Source organism: Nanorana parkeri, unplaced genomic scaffold, assembly GCF_000935625.1.
Source record: "Nanorana parkeri isolate BGI_ZX_2015 unplaced genomic scaffold, ASM93562v1 scaffold19, whole genome shotgun sequence".
Classification (NCBI taxonomy): Eukaryota; Metazoa; Chordata; class Amphibia; order Anura; family Dicroglossidae; genus Nanorana; species Nanorana parkeri.
In genome coordinates, this window is record NW_017306287.1 from 3,687,186 (window position 1) to 3,706,403 (window position 19,218).

Consider the following 19,218-nt stretch of genomic DNA (forward strand, 5'->3'; position numbering starts at 1 on the left):
ATTATTATACAGGATTTATATAGCGCCAATAGTTTGCACAGCGCTTTACAATATAAGGAAGACATTACAGTCACAATACAATTTAAGACAAGATGGTAAGGAGGGCCCTGCCCGTGAGGGCTTACAGTTTTTTTTTGATTAGAGCACGCGTCAGTATTACAGTTGTACCATGCAACAGAAAGTGGCGTTCCTTGGTTTAAAGTGACGGCGGTGGTCCGTGTTCATAAATAGCGTACTTTGAAGGGAATTTATCAAAACTGGAGCAGACAGAATCTAGAGCAGCTGTGCATGGCAACCAATCAGCTTCTCTCTTTCATTTACAAATCTTCACTGAACTCTAGATAGAAGCTGTTCTATATAGAATTCATATAGAAATCCCAGTGCATCCAGTGCCTTGGATGTATCTCTTTGGGTGAAAAGAAGTGTCTTGGAGGCCATCTTAGAACTTCTAGTTCCACACCAGAGCATGAGTTTACCTAACCCCTGACATGTCACCACTTTCCACGGCTGAGGCCTAGAAATGAATATCTCTGCTTGTGGAAGCTTTGCTGTGACCTCATTGCTTTTCATTAAGTGCTTCCTCACACCCTGCAGTTTGTTCTGGCACCGTTCCTGTAAGCTTCCCTGTTGTACTTTCTAAAGTGACTTCATGCTTGGGACAACCTCTGCCAAATGTTTCTCTTCTGCAAGTTGCTATTTCACTTTTTGCATAGTTGTTCTAGGTCAGTAACAGCCAAAACATAAAGATCCGTACTGCGTACAGTTTTATATAGATCTGAATGCAGCAGTATTTTATATGGGCCCATACACACAGATACGTTTTGGTCGGTAGCTTTTAGCTGGGTGAACCAAAACAAGAAAAGTTTGCATCCATGCTCCCATTTTTGACTGCAATTTACTCAGGACGCATGTAAACATTTGTGCAAATGTTCCCCTTGCATATCTCATAAAATGGACATGCCCATAGTGCGCAACTGCCTAGTAAATTGATAGCCAGGGGCAGATGTAGGCCTAAAAAATGTGCCGGTAGCAGTGGCGGCACAGAAGGACCGCAGGATTCAGTCATGAATTCACTAGGCAGCGGTGGTGGCACAGAATGACCACAGCTTTCAGTCTTGAACTCACTAGGCAGCGGTGGTGGTGCAAAATGACCACAGCCTTCAGTCTTGAACTAAATAGGCAGCGGTGGTGGTGCAGAATGACCACAGCCTTCAGTCATGATCTCACTAGGTAGCGGTGGTGGTGCTAGGCAGCGGTGGTGGTGCAGAATGACCACAGCCTTCAGTCTTGAACTCACTAGGCAGCGATGGTGGCACAGAATGACCACAGCCTTCAGTCTTGAACTCACTAGGCAGCGGTGGTGGTGCAGAATGAACAGGACCTTCAGTCTTGAATTTACTAGGCAGTGGTGGTGGTGCAGAATGAACAGAACAATCAGTCTTGAACTCACTAGGCAGCAGTGGTGGCACAGAATAACCACAGCCTTCAGTCTTGAGTTCATTAGGCAGCGGTGGTGGCACAGAATGACCACAGCTTTCAGTTTTAAACTCAATAGGCAGTGGTGGGGGTGCAGGCGCAGAATGACCACAGCCTTCAGTCATAAATTCACTAGGCAGCAGTGATGGCACAGACGAAGAATGACCACACCCTTCATTCATTCAGAATGACTGAAGGCCGAGGTTATTCTGCACCTGCGTCGCCGCCTAATGAATGACTCAATTATGCCATTCAGGACTAGGGGAGAAACAAAGTGTAAGCCCATACAATTCTCAGCTCATATGGACATGTATGTCTCTGTATGCGTTCAGATGCACTACGAACCACTTTTTACGAAGATTTTGCGTAACTCCATATGCTGTGTACATGAGGCAGTATACCTGCCTAATAAACTGCAGTGTGAAATCAGAAGTTTTGACATCTTCTATTTAAACTGCTGGCTATATGATGACTACACGGAATCGGGAGCTCTTGGCAAACCAGACAGCCGTTCAAAATGGCCGCACCCATAGTGATTTTAGCATTGTGTTGTAACATTAATCCAGACGCTGTAACAGAAACACGTCAGTAATCTCATTAGCACACTGTGTGTCCAAGTACTTTTTCCTTCGCCGAAAGATTCAACCTTTTTGTTTTTAGTAGTTTGTGATCCTAGTCAGGCCAGAAAGGGGTTAAGGAAACAAAGCCTTGATGCAGCAGCATCACTGCCATAAAACTTTAAGGGCTGCGTCCCAACTCCCAGCTCCATCATTACAAAGAAGAGAACAGGCTTGTCCTCCACGTATCTTAATAAAGCTTTAATAAGTTAATCTGCTGTGCTTTACAGCCAAAACACAGGGCTAATGATGCCCTTACCTGTCTGTACATCAGCACGGGGAGGACAGGACAATAGAGTGATGCATCTGCTACTCATCCTCCCACTTTTACAATAGGCATTGTATTGCAAAGTCTTTGGAAGCCGTACAGAGCAATTATTCACCGTCAGCCTGAGGGATGTAATGGTACTTTTGCGGTTGCTGGAAATACTATGCTGTTCCGCAATGTTCTGCATTTATACAAGTTAGTGCAATGGCTCCTAAAAAAAACAAACAAGTTTAGGTGGCACACACCGTGACAGCAGACGCTGACACGCGGATCTCTCCCGAGTTGACCTCCTTCTGAAAATGCCGGTTGCCTGACTGTCTTTGGCTTCAATACTTTCTGACCTGGAACCAGTAAGCAGCTCAGCAAGATCCTTATTCACAGGTGAGTTATTGTACCATGAGCCCCAGGCTGTTATTATTACACAGGCCCCCTGCTAGTTAATAGGATCATGCATAAATGTCACCATACATTCCTGGTTTCAAGTCAGGTGATGTGCAAATATATCGTGTGTATTGGTTTGATTATACTAAACGAAATCTTTTCTAAGAGGAAAAGGAAGGCTGCTATTACTGACCTCCTGAAAGAGTCCAAGGGCCTGTCTATGCATTGTGGTGGCAAAACTCAAATTTTACAGCAGTTACAATTCTTCTTGAAGTTCTAACCCTTTGCCGCTCTACTTAAAAATGTGCTTTTGTTTTTGTGTGGGATTTCCCATAACTTGTCCTGGCAGGATGTAGAGGACATCTCCGAAATAGGAACACAGACGGCGAAACAAAACAAAAACCCATTCACTACCCAAACCAAAAATGTACTTGTATCTAGGATCCAGTTTTAAACTCCACCATCTGTCTACCTTCCATTCCAGCTTCTACACAAAAATATGGTACCTCTAGGTATTAGGTATATGTATGTACCCTACTCCCTTCCCAGTGCTATGTTGAATGGCCGATAACTAGACTCAAGCACCGTTGGGGGGGATGGGGGTTGGGAATCTCCCAAACATATGCAAAGAACCAGAGCTAATATTTGCATAAGCTTTTTAGGATTCCAGAAGATGCTGGGAAGGTAGAGGCGGCCACTTTATTCTGCCTGCTACAAAGCTGCAATGTTACGTTTAGCAATTAGTTCTAAGTACGGGGTCACACTAAGGGCCAACAAAACCCAAAATCGCCGGCTTCTCGTCTCCCTCAAAGAGGTTAGAAGATGGGATTTCGTCACAGTAGTTTATGCCTTTACCCTCTCAACGAAGGTTTCATTATCTTTGTCCCTATATTAGCTAATTTTTTATTCTAAATATAGGAGAGTCCACTGGGGTTGTGTGACACCATCCACTGATCTTGTATTGACAGTGACAGTTGGGCAAAGCTCAGGAATGGTCAAGGTCCGCTTATTTAGTGTGAGCCTCCTCTTCCTTGGCAAAATGCGGCAATAAACTGCAAAGCGGTGCTTAGTCAAGGGTGAAGTTATCCTTTCTGCAAGATCCTTGGGAATGTTGACTGGCCCATATATTAATGAGAACTCATGAGAAGACAATCACGTATGCTGTTGCATCTTCTTGTGAGATTTGGGCTACTTAGTATTCCCCAAGATCTCACTGGCAGAAAGGTGACGTCACCCCCTGTAGGACGGAAGCTTGGCGCAAATTAAGTATATTCACTTTTTTTTTGCCTTTTAATGCAGTGTTTTAGCAAGGGGAAGGGGCCCACACTAAATACCGGTAAGTGGCCCATGCATGAAGTGTAAGGTCCAATTGAAATAATAATAACAGTGTCAACCAGATTTCATACACAAAGCTTGATGTCACAAGGGCTTATTAATCATAATAAGTTAATCAAATTATACTTTATTGGGGGGAAAGACAGAGAGAATTTACTTCCTTATAGCACCAGAGACCGTTTTTTTTCTCGGCAAGCACGCTGATAAACAAGGCATAAAACAACTACCGGGACAAGAAAAGTTAATAATGTGCAATGCCTGGTTGCCAGACACGAGTGAGGTCTTCCATATCTCTGCTCAGAGAAGTCATGCAGCGATAACCCGTATAACAGCCATGCTCTGTACACATCATTAGTGCAGAAAGTGTACTGAGAGTTGACAGCAGCAAACTATTCCTGTTTTGCCAAACCAATCTCCACAAAGTCACTGTCCTAAAGTTTATTTATCTTATCAGTCAACAGAGACCCTAGGATCATTGACCCCTCTGCTTCGGTTGTATTAACCCATCACCCTCCATGTGTTTTTAGCACCCAGACTTGTCGAATGAGTAATATTCCCAGCAGAGCTATTGAGTGGATGGAATACATTTTATCCAGCTATTTATAACTAGAGGAATTGTCTGTGTTTGCTAAGCAGCCAAGTGTTAGAAGAAAACTCTGAGAGATACACGGGTGGCCATTGTTGACCTCCTGGAAATGCTAGATGTCTAGCTGTTATGCCAATCCTATGGTTTCAATACCTTATAAGTCACAGGCCCAAACAAGTTGGCATCAAGCGAAGATGAGAATCAGAACCCCTGCTCAGCATGCTTGTCCTCGGTCAATGACTCAGTATTAGCCAAGGAACTAGTATTTTCAGGTTGGCAATGGCTGCCTTAGTTAGTTTCTTCAGCTTCTAGCACTGTCATGAGCAGCATGGGAGCAAGTAAAAGGTAAGTATATATTAAAGTTAGTCTATATTAGACACACAGTAAACAGAGGGGTGATGAGAACGGTATGTTGGACAATGCCCGTGCTTTGCAGCTGTTTCTATATATTTGCACAAGCCTGCTGATAAAAAAAATCCCACCACCGCCTATGACTGCTTCATAAATTTACTGAAATCCAGCAGCCATGCTTGTTACCTGGACTGCACCCTATCCCTACTTCACTAACACCTTTTTAACATACTCAGGTGCAGATGTGCCTGTAAGATACAGATCTGGGTAGCAGTACTCAGCAGGCGTGGATTGTGGCACTTGTCAGTGTGAGATGGACAGTCAGACTGAAGACCAGAAGGTGCTCATGTCCTGACCTGCATACTGTATGCTGCTGCAGATGTCTAGGGCACCTCAGGGCAGGAAGAGAATTGAATGGGCAGAGAAAATACTTGGACTAGGATTCCAAACGCTCCTCACAGCTGATTATTGCCTACAAGCTGCAATCTCTGACAGCCTTGTCATCGCCTTCATTTGTCCATTCCGTGTATGAACATTCCAAACATTGAACAAAAAACACCCAGCTATTTTTCAGTAGTAAAGTCATCCACAAATAGTTGCATTCAGTAAAGCTGGCCATGCACTTATAGATTTGTTTCTATCAGCCTATGGTCAGATGGAAAAAATGCAACAGATTCCTCCATCTACGCTAAACTGTGTGGATGGAGGAATCTCCCACTGGGCCAAGCTTCAGTATCTTGCTAGTTGGCCCCGACTAGATGACAACCCTTCTATTATCTATGGAATAGAGGATAGGACCAAAGTACAGCTTGTGCACTTCTGTCATCATTGGCCAACTATTGCGCCAAGTCCCGGTACTAGAATGATGGTTTCAAGGATGGGCTTACGCATATCCATCTCACTTCCTCAGAAAGATGTCTGGCCAACTTCAGTAAACTCCAGACAAAGCTTTTGTTTAGTACTAGATGAAATAGGGAATGGTTGGAACCAATGAGGGAAGATTAGCCACCCTTTTTTTTTTGTCCTGGTGTCACAGGGATAAAAAGCGAGATGGGATTTCCCCAGAGCAGTCATAGCCAGCAATAAAAACGTGACAGAAGTTCTAAACCCTCCCCAAAAAGATTTTGGCTAAAATCAGGCTTGAGGCTAGGTTTACACCTGCACTACACCGCACGACACCTGGGTGTCGTGCGGTCCTGTACAATGCAGGCAGCGATTGCCGCGCTGCCCCATTGATTTCAATGGGGTGACAGCCGTGCGGCAATCGCAGAAAAAACCTTTGTTTTGTGATACACGACGCACGGCTGTTTTAGTTTGGGAAGCACGGGCGGAATCGCCGCGCGAAACCGCGCAATCCGCCCAGCGCGACTGGGGTACCATTAGAAAATAATGGTTCACACCTTGGTGACTCCTGACCGCGTGGAATCGTGCACGATTGCTGCGCGGTGAGGTGTCAACTAGGTGTAAACCTAGCCTTAATGATTTGAACCTCTACAACCATCCAGTGATCAGTAACAGGCTAGGCAACCTCAGCACTCCAGTTGTGCTGAAACTACAAATGCCATCGCATCTGCCTCTGGGAGTCATGCCTGAGGCTGTCAGAGTCTTACAATGTCTCGTGGGAATTGTAGTTCCACAACAGCTGGAGTGCTGAAGTTGCCTACCCCTGTGTTAATGACTACTAAACAGTTTATCATAGAAAAGAACGAGCCACCTTTCCAGAGGGAACCCATAGACCAGGGGTAGGCAAACTCCGGCCCTCCAGTTGTGGTGAAACTACAAATCCCTTCACGCCTTTGCCTCCTGTAGCCATGCCCACTGCCAGCTGTCTTGCAGTGCCTAATGGAGTTTGTAGTTCCACAACAGCTGGAGGGCCGGAGTTTGCCTACTCCTGCCATAGACATTACGGCTCTAATCCACTCTAAGAAAATGACAGGCAGAATCTTATCAGTGATACTCTTTTCTGTTTTTTTATAATCAGCTCCACTCTATGTAGCTCATAAGGCAAAAAGGAAGCTTCCGCCTGACAAGACGACCACCTCCCCCTATATCTGTCCAGACACACAGGCCCTGAACTCCTCTCCTGACAGCAATTACCAAAATGGCTCTCCTCTCCCCACCATCTGCTAAATCTCCTCTTATTCCTCTTATTCTTTCCATCCCCTTCTCTAACCTCTGCCCCCCCTTGCAGCTGCACATTCCTCAGCATATTACCTGCCTCCTACTGACCCCTGCCTTAACTCTGTCTGTAGAGGCACTGATATATACAAAGCCTATCTCTCCTGATCTCAGATGTATTCATGCGGAGGAGACCTCCTGCGCTGCTTACGTTCTGGAAAAATACATGCCCATACATTGTGTTCCGCTGGGATTTGCAGAACAGGCCTTCCAGTGAAATCTCAAGTAACTTATTTATGTATATAAGCTGGGCTGTGCGAGGCAGGATCAGTGAAGAAATATACAGACGTGTGTGTCGGGGAGGAGAAGTGTGTATATGTGAATCACATTATAAAAGAGTGTATATGGCAGGCAGTATGTACACAATAGAAGCGTGCATATGTGGCTCTGCTGCACTCTTACCAGTTTTTACTCTTTCCAGCTAACTCTAGGGACTACAGGACACCTTCTGCATATGTTATAATGGCAAGAGGGCAAGCAATCCTGTTGACCCTTCCTAGCGTGCCAACGCTGCTCCTCCATAGATACAGTACAGTGAGTTTTTACACCCTAGGACAGGAAGTTTCTTACTTGCTGAAAATAAACAGACAAAAGTCTTTATAAGAAAACTAATGCAGCCACCAAATCTAAGCCTATAAACTGCAATATACATAATTTCATTGTTTTATTTCTGGGTTTAGATACACTGTAAAAGCTTAGACTGGATCTGGCTGTTTATGGTCGGATTTGGAAATGACTGCATGTCAGCGTTACCAGCAAGCCCCTGAACCTGAGACTGCTCAGGTACAGCCGATCGGCTGGGATCAATTTTCCTCACCGCTTGTTATTGTATTCCCCCTTGAAACAAGCCAGTGTCTAAGCGCTCCCTCTTCTCTGCTTCATAGATGAACCATGAACATTCGATAGATGCAAACACACAATGTTGCACTACAATGGTTTGTAATGACAATAGTGGCTGGATCATGTATGTATTACCTATTACAAAAGAGTGTATACTATGAGAGGCAGTATGTAAAAAGTGTGTGTGTGTGTGTGTGTGTGTGTGTATATATATATATATATATATATATATATACATACATATACATACACTGTATAGTGAGAATTAGCTCCAAACAGCAGGGCAGGAAGTAGTGCACATTGGAATACAGACGTGTGCTTTTGTAGTAAGCCCGACTCAACACATCACACACATATTTGTGTGTGTACCTGGGGCGGTCTGTATGCTCTGGATTATAGAAGTGTGACGCTCTATTTGCACAGTGGGCTGTAGAAATAAGAAGCAATATGTACATAACAGACGAGAAGTATATGAGGTAGTGTGTGCACCATGCACAGTTGTGTCAGACAATTACCAATACTGAATAATCTGGAGTTCTCCAAATGTTATTATGTCCAGTCATAAGTCAATTATCTATTCTGCAGTCTGTTACATTGAAGCACATTGTACCTGCCCACCAAGGTGCTTACAAATCGCATTTCCCTAAACCACACATACATGTATGTATGTATGAATGTATGAATTTCCCTAAACCACACATATCCTAGGATCATAATTCTGTGGAAGACAATTAACTAACCAGAAATGTCTTGGCTTGTGTGAGAAAAACAGAACACCCGATGAAAATCCACAGAAAGATACATTTCATGCAGATAGATAGATAGATAATTAGATAGATATATCATAGATACATAGATTGATAACAGATAGATAGAGTCCATGCAGATGGATAAGTCTATGGATAGATGGATAGATAGAATGATAGATAGAATGATAGATAGAATGATAGATAGAATGATAGATAGAATGATAGATAGAATGATAGATAGAATGATAGATAGAATGATAGATAGAATGATAGATAGAATGATAGATAGGTTCCATGCAGATAGATCTGCAGATAGACAGACTTATGGACAGATAGATAGATAGATAGATAGATAGATAGATAGATAGATAGATAGATAGATAGATCTATAGAAAGACATGTAAAGTGCCATGAAGAAATATATGCCACATTTATGCCCAGATTTTCTTCATTACCGTACTCATTACCGTACTTATATTATCTTATATCAGATTTTGGCTGAAGACCCAAAAATTCAGTGCCAAAACTTCACAAAAGTGGAAGAAATCGGCCTTTGATTTTCTAATCGTTAATGTGTTATGTAAGCTAGATATACACTGTTACAATTTTGTAATTAAAAAAATGGTTTTCGGATAATGTGACGATTCTGATCATAGTGACGAAAAATATTGAAGCCACAGGATGGAATTTTTTTTCTCAAAGGAACAAAATTCTAACAGTGAATGTGGTTTTCGTTCGGGGGAACTCCATTCATTTCAAAATCAAAATGTTAAAGCCAAACAAAATTTAGAATGACATTCATGGAACGTTCTGATGAGATTTTTTGGATGAAGGTCCGTATGAATATCTCCCAGTGTAGGGCCAGCATCAGGATCCATTGGACAAGAGCAGTGCGCTGGGGAAAGGTAGAGAGGAGGACGGGAGAAGTGTGTCTGTTTCTGATGAAGGTTGTGTGGCCTACTAGCACACAGCCCCTTTATCTACATGATGTTTTAGAAGTGACAGACAGGGAAGGGGGGTCTGCATACCGGTAGGGGCTCTGTTTATACACACAGGGCATGGCCTGACAGGCACAAGCCTTTCTTGTGCTGGAGGTGAGAGGTCATCCAGTCTAAATGATAGGGGTTCAAATACCAGGATAAATTGTTAACTATTTCACCACGGAGCAGATGAAGCCTGTCCGCACACGCCACCTCAGCATTTTTTCACAAGACCGTTAAAGACACAGTATTAACAAAAAAAGAAAGGTATTAGCTGGATGCTAGGGGATGTCAGATGAAGGCCTTTAGCGGTACAGATAATATTTCATCCGCTATTGTGTAAGGAAACCCAGAAAAAAGCTACTGGGCCAGAAAAACTCAAATTGGCGGTTGTTGAGGAATGCGAATTGTCACAAGTGGCATCTTATTTTGATGCACTGCATAAACTATTATGTTGCAGTGCATATAGTTTATTTGACGCATGGTAAAATGTGTAAGGCTACATTTATACGCTGCGTTCTGGGATCGTATCTTTCGTTTAAAACCCTTCAAACTGAATTATTATTTGGTGCATCTAAAGAAATAAACAGGTTTCCATCTGGCAAATATTTGGCGCACTGACGATAGCCTAAATTCTCAGGCCTCCGATTGTGATTTATCTCGGTTACTATACCAAGTTACCACATATACTTCCATTTTTTCTTTATTCTACTATCACTTCATATCATTTCAAAGCCATTACTCCAGGTTTTAAGTCCCCGCTCCTCCCCTCCCTAAAGCCCCCTGCGCATTTTTTTTAAAATGAAGTTATACATCCAGTCGTGTGACATGGAGGTCCTTTCTCTACTCCTTTGCAATGGGTGATCAATACATCTGGACAGCTCAGCCTTCTGTGCAGGAGTACTGTAAGCATAGGGGTTGTGTCCAGGACAGCCTGGGCTCACAGGAAGTGGGTTAGATGACACTGGCTGCCATTCAATCAATAAGATTGTAAGCCCTCGGGGGCAGGGCCCTCCTTACCATCTTGTCTTGAATTGTATTGTAATTAATAATACAAATAATAAAAAAGGAAGGGAGGAGAGTTTGGAAGCAAGAGCTACTTTTTGTTTTATAGAATTGGCCAACTTCTTTTTATTTTTTTAATAGTTTTTTTTTTAAGTAGAATCGTGCTTAAAATGTTTCATCAATTTATTTTTAAACATTACTAATCCTATTTAGTAAATATATTGTCCTGACATTTTTAGTGCTTTATGATCCTCAGACAGGAGTGTTGGCAACAATATAAAATGCTTTAGCAGCAAGGTGTCCTTGGATATTATTTAAGCATGTTAACAAATAAAAAACCACATCACAATCCAAAACACTTTTAGCCTCATATATGAACTGTCTGAAAAACAAATTGTCTGGGTTACCCACCATTTATATCTTCTCTTTTACAATGTGTAAAAATGAGCTTCGAATTGGCTGCTTTGAACCCTATTTTGGTAAGTTTAGGCCTATTCTTTGAAAAAACATGGTTGGGTTGCCCAAAGCCACAAAACAGATCCTTTAATTACTTGACCTGTATCGAAAAGTGACTAGAGACTTCTAGATTGCTACAGGCAATACCAATTGTCTAATTTTAAGACTTATTTTGTGCTTCAAGCTTCTTCACTAAATCCTTACATTTTTTGCTGAGGTTTAAACATATCCTGAACTAAAGCATGTGTCAAGACAAATGTAAAAAAAACAGAAACAAATTCATACACCTCTGCACATTTCGCCATGTTTTACCCTTTTAAACATTCTGCAAAGGATATAAAAATAACTGTTGATGTGCCAGAAATTCCTCTCTGACATAACAACACAATGAGGGGAATTTATCAAAACTGGAGCAGACAGAATCTGGAGTTGTTGCCCAGGGCCACCTATCAACTTCTCTCTTTTATTTTCAAACCTTAACTGAACAAACTGATGAGAGCTGAAGAAGAAGATTGTGTCTGCTTCAGTTGTGTATTTTTGGCTCTGAATTCCAAAGCACTTGGTGTCAGCCCTGCCTACTTGATTTCTAATGCACTATAAAGAACACAGACCCCTCCGCATCTCCCTCCCCCCTCCTCATTTCAATAGCTCCTAATTTTGCACAGTCAGAGAGCACAGGAAGTTTTAAGCTCACAAGATTTGGAACAAATTCAACGGGTATTTCTTGCACTTATATATTTAGCAGACCGAAAGAAGGCAATAAGAGAGGTTTATTGTTAAGGTTTACATACACTTTAAGTTGGTTATATCTGTTTTCAGGGCTCTGAGGCCCTGAACTACTACACAGTGGTTCGTTCCTTCTCATCTCCCAACCACCTTAGCTTGCATTGAGTGAAATGGAGGAGCAGTGGCACTGATTTGCATGCTCCAAAAGAAGAAAATGTTCAGCATTCCTCTGGCCCTGCATCTGATTCAACCAATGTATGGTAAGGTTGGCTGGGGGATGAGGAGAGTGGAATTTATGTTCTTCTCCTTGACTATATACCTTTGGTTGAAACCCTGAAAATGGGGTCATAACCAAGCTTCCACTTCAAAACACATTAACTGCACCAAGGGGAGGAAATGACAATGAACACTCTTCACAGATTATAAAACTGTTACGGGATGACATGCCCAGTAATGAAAACCATTCGACAACCTAATACGGTACTTAACTGTATTGAAAAAAGCAATTAATTGCCAAATGCTGTAGTAGTAATCACCTTTTCTTTTCTTTTTTTCTCCAGAATTTTCACCATGCATCTTCTGATAAAATGGAGTGTTCTACTAAGTGCCATGTACACAGTCCTTGTTGAAACTTGTCCAGATGGCTGTCAATGCAACCAACCATTGACCATCTTCTGCTTAAGTCGCAAAGACCCCGGTTTTCCTCGGAACATACCACAGAACACCTTAAGCCTTTACCTTTTTGAGAATGGCATTAGTTCCATTGAAGAAAGCAGTTTTTCAGGTTTGTGGGACTTGCTGCTCTTAGATCTATCTCATAACAAGCTGTCTCATCTACCTGGTGGAGTTTTTAAGAGCTTGGCAAACCTCAGCAACCTTGACCTTTCATCTAATCAAATTACTGAGATCTCCGCGGAGACCTTTCAAGGGCTAGGTCGGTTAGAGAGGTTGTATCTCAGTGGAAATCAGATTCGTAGTATTCATCCTGATGCCTTCAGAGGTCTTGAGAACTTGCTTGAACTTAAGCTGTCACAGAATCAACTAGTTGTAGCGCCAGCTTTCTCCTTACCACATCTTTTGCTCCTGGATCTTAGCTACAATGCTATCCCCATAATCCAACCTGGAGTATTCCATGCAACCAATATTGAGACTCTAAGACTGGCTGGTCTTGGCTTGAAAGAAGTAACAGCAGATTTATTGAGTGGCCTCAAGAATCTTCATGATCTAGACCTGTCTCAAAATCAACTTAGTAAAGTGCCGTCCGGCCTTCGTGGTTTAATCAAACTCAACCTTGCTGGCAATGCTGCAATTTCTCAGCTTCAACCAGAAGATTTCGCTGGTCTCACTGGATTACAAGATTTAGATTTAAGTGGGTTGAATCTTCGTACTTTGCCAAAGGGTCTTTTCCAATCTTATAAACGACTCCGTGGCATAAACCTGGCACAAAACCCTTTTAACTGTGTATGTTTATTAAGCTGGCTGACAGAATGGTTGCGGGTGAGTGGGGTTACTCTGCTGCGTCCTGATGAAACTCGTTGCCACTTCCCTCTGAAAAATGCTGGCAAGATCTTACGCAATTTACAAAGTTCTGATTTTGGATGTCCAATACCCACAACAGTCTTTGTGCCGACGACCTTAGCACCTACCACCACAGCTCCACCACCTACACCTACAACTTCTAAACCAACAGCCAGTCCAACCTCTATTCCAACCACGACAATTCCAGCTTATCAGACAGAAGTGCCAGAACCCGACATACCAACTCCATATGACCAGCTGTGTCCACCTCAAACTTGCTTGAATGGTGGTTTCTGTCGGATGAACTCTCTTGGAGAACTAGAATGTGATTGCCCAGCTGGATTCTATGGTATGTACTGTGAGATGCTGTCATTAACACCTTTTCCTGAGCAGCCTCTACTACAACTGCAAGTTACTGAAGTTACTAGTAGCTCTATTACAATTGATCTACAAAGTTATACTGAAAAAAAGAAACACCTACTAGGACTTAGGCTCACTGTTCAAAACCTGTCTACCGCAGACCACTGGTCTGTTACCTACCAGCTACCCCCATCAATCCCATACTATTCCTTGACAGAACTGTCCGCTAACAGCACTTACAGGCTTTGTCTTGGAACCATGCGTGATGTAAGTTCAGAAAGTGAGCTGTGCACAGAGGCACACACTTTGGCAGAATCTCCAAAATCTAGTGCACACATCAATCAGTCTCGAGAGGGAAATCTAACCTTGGTTTTAGTGCCAGCTGCCGCTGCTGGGATCTTGCTGGTGGTAGTAATAGTAAGTGCAGTATGCTATGCACGAAGACGTAAAGAAAAAGCACATGCAGGTGAGAATGGGGGTCCTTTGGAGATGGAGGGTGTAAAAATGGCACTCGAAGAAAAAAATGACTTAAAAAAGTTATCTGACAGCTCAAATGGTCCAGACAGAGGATGGCAGACAGAAGAGCCACTCATGGATTCCGTTAGAATAGTAAACAACAACGATGCACCCACAGGCCGACTTCCACATTCTTACTTTTAAGCTGAGGAGTAAGACCAAACCATGGAACTCATACACACTCCCAGCAGCAGCTGGTGGGGATTTCTAAGACAATGTCTAGGCTTGCTGGGAGACATGCCTAGGAGATAGCTGTGCTGTCTAGGCTTTCAGGCAGAGGACACAAAAAGAAGATCTGAACAGCTCGTGGCTCCAAATGCAAGCAATAAACAAAGTATTTTGAAGCAACTGCATGTGAAACAAATATTGCTTGTGAATCTTGAAACAGAGACCTCTGTTGCTGTTGCGTTCTTACCGGGAAGGTACATCGCGATGAACACCAAACGACATTGGGAAACTCATGCACTGCATCTGCAAGTGGACTTGTGCCAAAGGGCCACACATGGGGTCAGAAGAGACATTACTGTGCAAAGAAGTAAGAAAGTCTTACAAGCCTTCTAAAGTGAAGGGACTGCACTTACCCGACTTGAGAGGGCCGCATTTCAACAACATTTTGTAACAAAAAGAAAATATATATATATACACCAAGAAAACAGCATGCGCCCTGATCCTGTGGGAAAGGGACGTTGACTTTGCTTGATGAACTAAACTGGCAATTATATTTGGGGTTGGCGGGGTACAAGGCACCGATTGCTGGACAAGGTGGTGCTGATTGCTAATAATTGTCTGCCGTAATAAATATGGAATGTTTTTACATATTTGGATGTCCTGGCTGTCTTTTTGTTTCTTGTATCTTGAGCAAAGTATGGGTAAAACACTGTAACGTAGTCTATGCAAAAACATGATGAACAAACCTGTTGGTGCAATTTAGAGTTTAAAGGAGAATTATGGGGTAAGTGTTTTCCCCACGGGAGGACATATACTAGCATATTCAGTGACCCAAAGGACATATACTAGCGTCCTCCGTGACCCAAAGCTCAGTATATCGCGAGCTAAAGCTCGCGGTATACTGAGACCGCCGCAGCTAGGACGGATCCCGACATTACTGTCAAGATCCACCCAGCTGCGTGAGTGACAGCGGGCTCTGCCTATCTAGAGGCAGAGCCAGCTGTGCCCACCCCCTCGTCCGTCTGTTCATCCAGTCAGCGCTGGAGGATTGGAGCGGGGAGGGGGGGAATCCCTGCAGGGTGCAGTGACTGACAGTCACGGCTCTCTGTATGGAGATGATCGAGAAGTGAGCGAGCGACGGTATGTGTTCGCTCATTTCCCGATCTATTGAGCCGACGTGTGACAGTTTCACTGTCACACGTCGGCTCGAACTATGAGGAAGAGTGATTTTCACTCACCTCATAGTTCTCCTTTAAGGTTGAATGTAATATACTTAATACACAGCAAAAAGCACTGCATATAAAAACGTAGTGGTTCAGTCTGTAGACCATCCAGGTAGAGATGCCAAGGACCACCAAGGATTAGACTCGGGTGCTTTATATTCAATTAAATATAAATAAGCATCATTTGTAGGTATTAAGTACATTGCAAATGAGACACTTTTAGTATGAGATTAGAAACACTCATTGCATTAACAGGCTTCCCAAAGTGTCAGAAAAAATCCATATAGCGGATTAGCAATGGTTCATTTTCCCCTTTTCACAAAGCAGGAGCTCGGTTCATAATTCACAAACTGAAAATGTACATGCTTATTTATTCATGATGCCATTAGTCCTTACCATGGTGCCAGGTATGCAAAAGGCAAAGTGAAGACAGCATAATAGGGTGGAATATATTTATATACAAAGCGAACTTCCCGCCATGTAACCATGTAATGTAAAACCTTTGCCTACATAGGTATGAGTATTAAAGGAGAACTATGGGGTCAGTGTTTTTCCCCATAGTTCTCCTTAGGGTAACGGGAGGACACAAACTAGCGTCCTCCAGTTACCCTAAGCTCAGTATACCGCGAGCTACAGCTCGCGGTATACTGAGACGCCACAGCCGGAGCGGATCCCGACGTAGATGACGGGATCCGCCCAGCTGCGTGAGTGACAGCTGGCTCTGCCTATCTAGAGGCAGAGCCAGCTGTACCCACCCCCTCCCCCGTCCGTTCCGCCAGTCAGCGCTGGCAGATCGGAGCGGGGAGAGGGGAATCCAGCCCCTCCCCCTGTCACGGCAGAGAGCCGTGACAGGATCGAGAGGTGAGCGAACGACAGTATGTGTTCCCCCACCTCCCGATCTAATGAGCCGACCTGTGACAGTCTCATTGTCACAGGTCGGCTAGAACTATGAGGTGAGTGGAAATCACTCATCTCATAGTTCTCCTTTAAGCCCTCTAAAAATGGTTACTGGCCCTGTAAAGCTGAACTTAAGCCACATATAAAAATATAATTGAATGCAGAGATGTATTGTTTGCTAAAATATTTTTTTGTAATGCATTTGGTGTAAGTACCTGACTCTGACTTGTTGTCAGGTCCTTGTAATCTGCTGCACAGTGGCACTCTGACAGAGACAAGAAAGGGCAGAACTAGGGGCCAATCAGGTGTGCTGCATATACTTCTGCTGATACTCACGGTAAAGCTGCCCATACACCTTACGATTATCGGGCGATTTTCGTATGTGATCGCGTTTTCGTCCGATATTCGTAAGGTTGATGGGCAGTGTACAACTGCAAATACAGTACAAACTATCGACTTTTGACACAACCAGCAGGTTAGAAAACATCGGTCGATCGTACGATTTTCGCAAGGTTGGTGTCGTTTCCGTACGTCAAAATTAGTGCGATCTACACTGCACATGCGCAGATGAAAATACGTGCGGTCGATTACCGCAATTTTGCAGAAAATCGCGAAAAACTGTTCGAATTTCGGCGTGTTCTTCATGAAATTCGAATAGTGTATGGCCAGCTTTAGACGTATTCATGCAAAAAAGCATAAACAGGTAATTCGTTCCTGTATTGCCCATAGCAACCAAACTGCCGCCTTCATCTTCTAGAAATAAAGCTGCAGCAAGCATGTGAAATGGGCAACGCTGGTACCTCCCTCCAGTTATTATAGTGGGGTGTGTTTCATCAACTTCACCTTCGTAACATCTCCAAAATACGCCCCTTCCTCACCAATGACACTGCAAAATTACTCATCTACTCACTTGTTATATCTCGTCTTGACTATTGCAACTCCCTCCTCATTGGCCTTCATCTACACAGGCTCCTCCTCCCTTCAGTCAATCATGAATGCAGCTGCTAGACTCATTCACCTAACCAACCGCTCAGTGTCTGCAACCCCGCTATGCCGATCCCTGCATTGGCTTCCATCCTCCAGCCCCCTCTGCCAATCTCTCCACTGGCTTCCACGCGCCCAAAGGATAAAATTCAAAATATTAACAACCACTTATAAAGCCATCCACAACTCTGCCCCCGGCTATATCTACAACCTTGTCTCAAATTATCACCCTAACCGTCCACTCCACTCATCCCAAGACCTCCTGCTTTCCAGCTCCCTCATCAACTCCTCCCATGCTCGCCTCCAGGACTTCACTAGAGTCTCTCCCATTCTATGGAACTCTCTACCCCAACCTGTGCATATATCTCCCTCACTGACTGCCTTTTGGCGATACCTTAAGACTCATCTCTTCAGGGAAGCCTATTCCACCTCAACCTAACCCCTGAACTATCACGTTCTCAAACAATTCATCCCCACACAGCTACCTCCCCATGTATTACTTGCCCCTCCCTTTTAGATTGTAAACCCTCTCCTTACCATCTTGTCTTGAATTGTATTGCGATTATAATGTCTTCCTTATATTGTAAAGCGCTGCGCAAACTGTTGGCGCCATATAAATCCTGTATAATAATAATAATCAGCCCAGACACTACATCACGGTACTTTTTAGAAGCAGATGTGAGAACTTTTTTCCAGTGCTCTACGTACCTCGGCCAAAGTCTTATTTTCAATCTTTCCAACATATAAAGTAAGGGGAAATAGTGAGCAATCCGTTCATCTGCTAAATCCATTAGACTCAGCCACTGGAAGAAGTGCGCATACGGTAAGCATTGAGCCTCTCTGAGCATTCCAAATCCTCCTCTACCCTTTCACAACCACTGGCCAGCAAGGATAGAGTTCTCTTTGTTTTAGAAAGGTAGGATGTGGAACGTATTGATTAATGATCTCCCGGATTATAATACCGAGCTGATTGTATAGTGTTTCCATGATCCAGGCCACTTCCTGTAGGAGACCTGCACACTGTCACGGTTAAATGTTCATCTCCAGAGCGCTGCGGAGTGTAACATTTACCAGATCCTAAAAATGAGTTCAATGGAAATGCAGAGAGGAGACTTTTGCGTTTCTGGCGGGGTGTGCAAAAGATCATTGCTTTGATCCGAGCAGGCTTCTTCCTAAAAATATCTTCTGTTTGGCTCGTGCACAGCGCGCTCACTTGGTTTGTATTTATTTATTTCACTTATACATATAGCGCCAACAAATACCGCCACGCTTTATAGAGAACACTGAACCATTCAGGAAAATCTCCTGCCCCCCCCCAAAAAAAGTGCTCACAACATATCCATTGAAGTGCAAGTTTCAGCAAGGAAAACTATAGAGCAGGGGTGGGCAAACTCTGGCCCTCCAGCTGTGGTGCAACTACAAATCCCATAAGGCATTGCAATGCTCTGGCAACAACAGGCATGGCTCCCAGAGGCTGAGGCATCATGGGACTTGTAGTTTTACCACAGCTGGGGTGCCAGAGTTTAGCTATGCCTGCTGTAGAGTGTTTCAGTAAATGTGAAAATGAAAGGGAACCTGTGAGGATAGAAATCTGCTGCCAATTA

General features: G+C 43.4%; 2 protein-coding genes across 3 annotated transcripts in view; one reads left to right on the forward strand and one right to left on the reverse strand.

Annotated features, from left to right (window-relative positions):
- VASN (vasorin) overlaps positions 1-15,137 on the forward strand; it is a 42,470-nt gene extending 27,333 nt beyond the window's left edge. For both annotated transcript variants that reach the window (XM_018561520.1, XM_018561528.1), the window contains one exon: positions 12,509-15,137. In XM_018561520.1, the coding sequence (XP_018417022.1) occupies positions 12,519-14,486 (1,968 nt within the window). In that variant the 5' untranslated portion in view covers positions 12,509-12,518 and the 3' untranslated portion in view covers positions 14,487-15,137. The remainder of the gene's footprint in view (positions 1-12,508) is intronic.
- Positions 1-19,218, reverse strand: part of LOC108791121 (coronin-7-like) — a 152,741-nt gene that overhangs the window by 57,692 nt on the left and 75,831 nt on the right. The gene's annotated exons all lie outside the window — the stretch shown is intronic.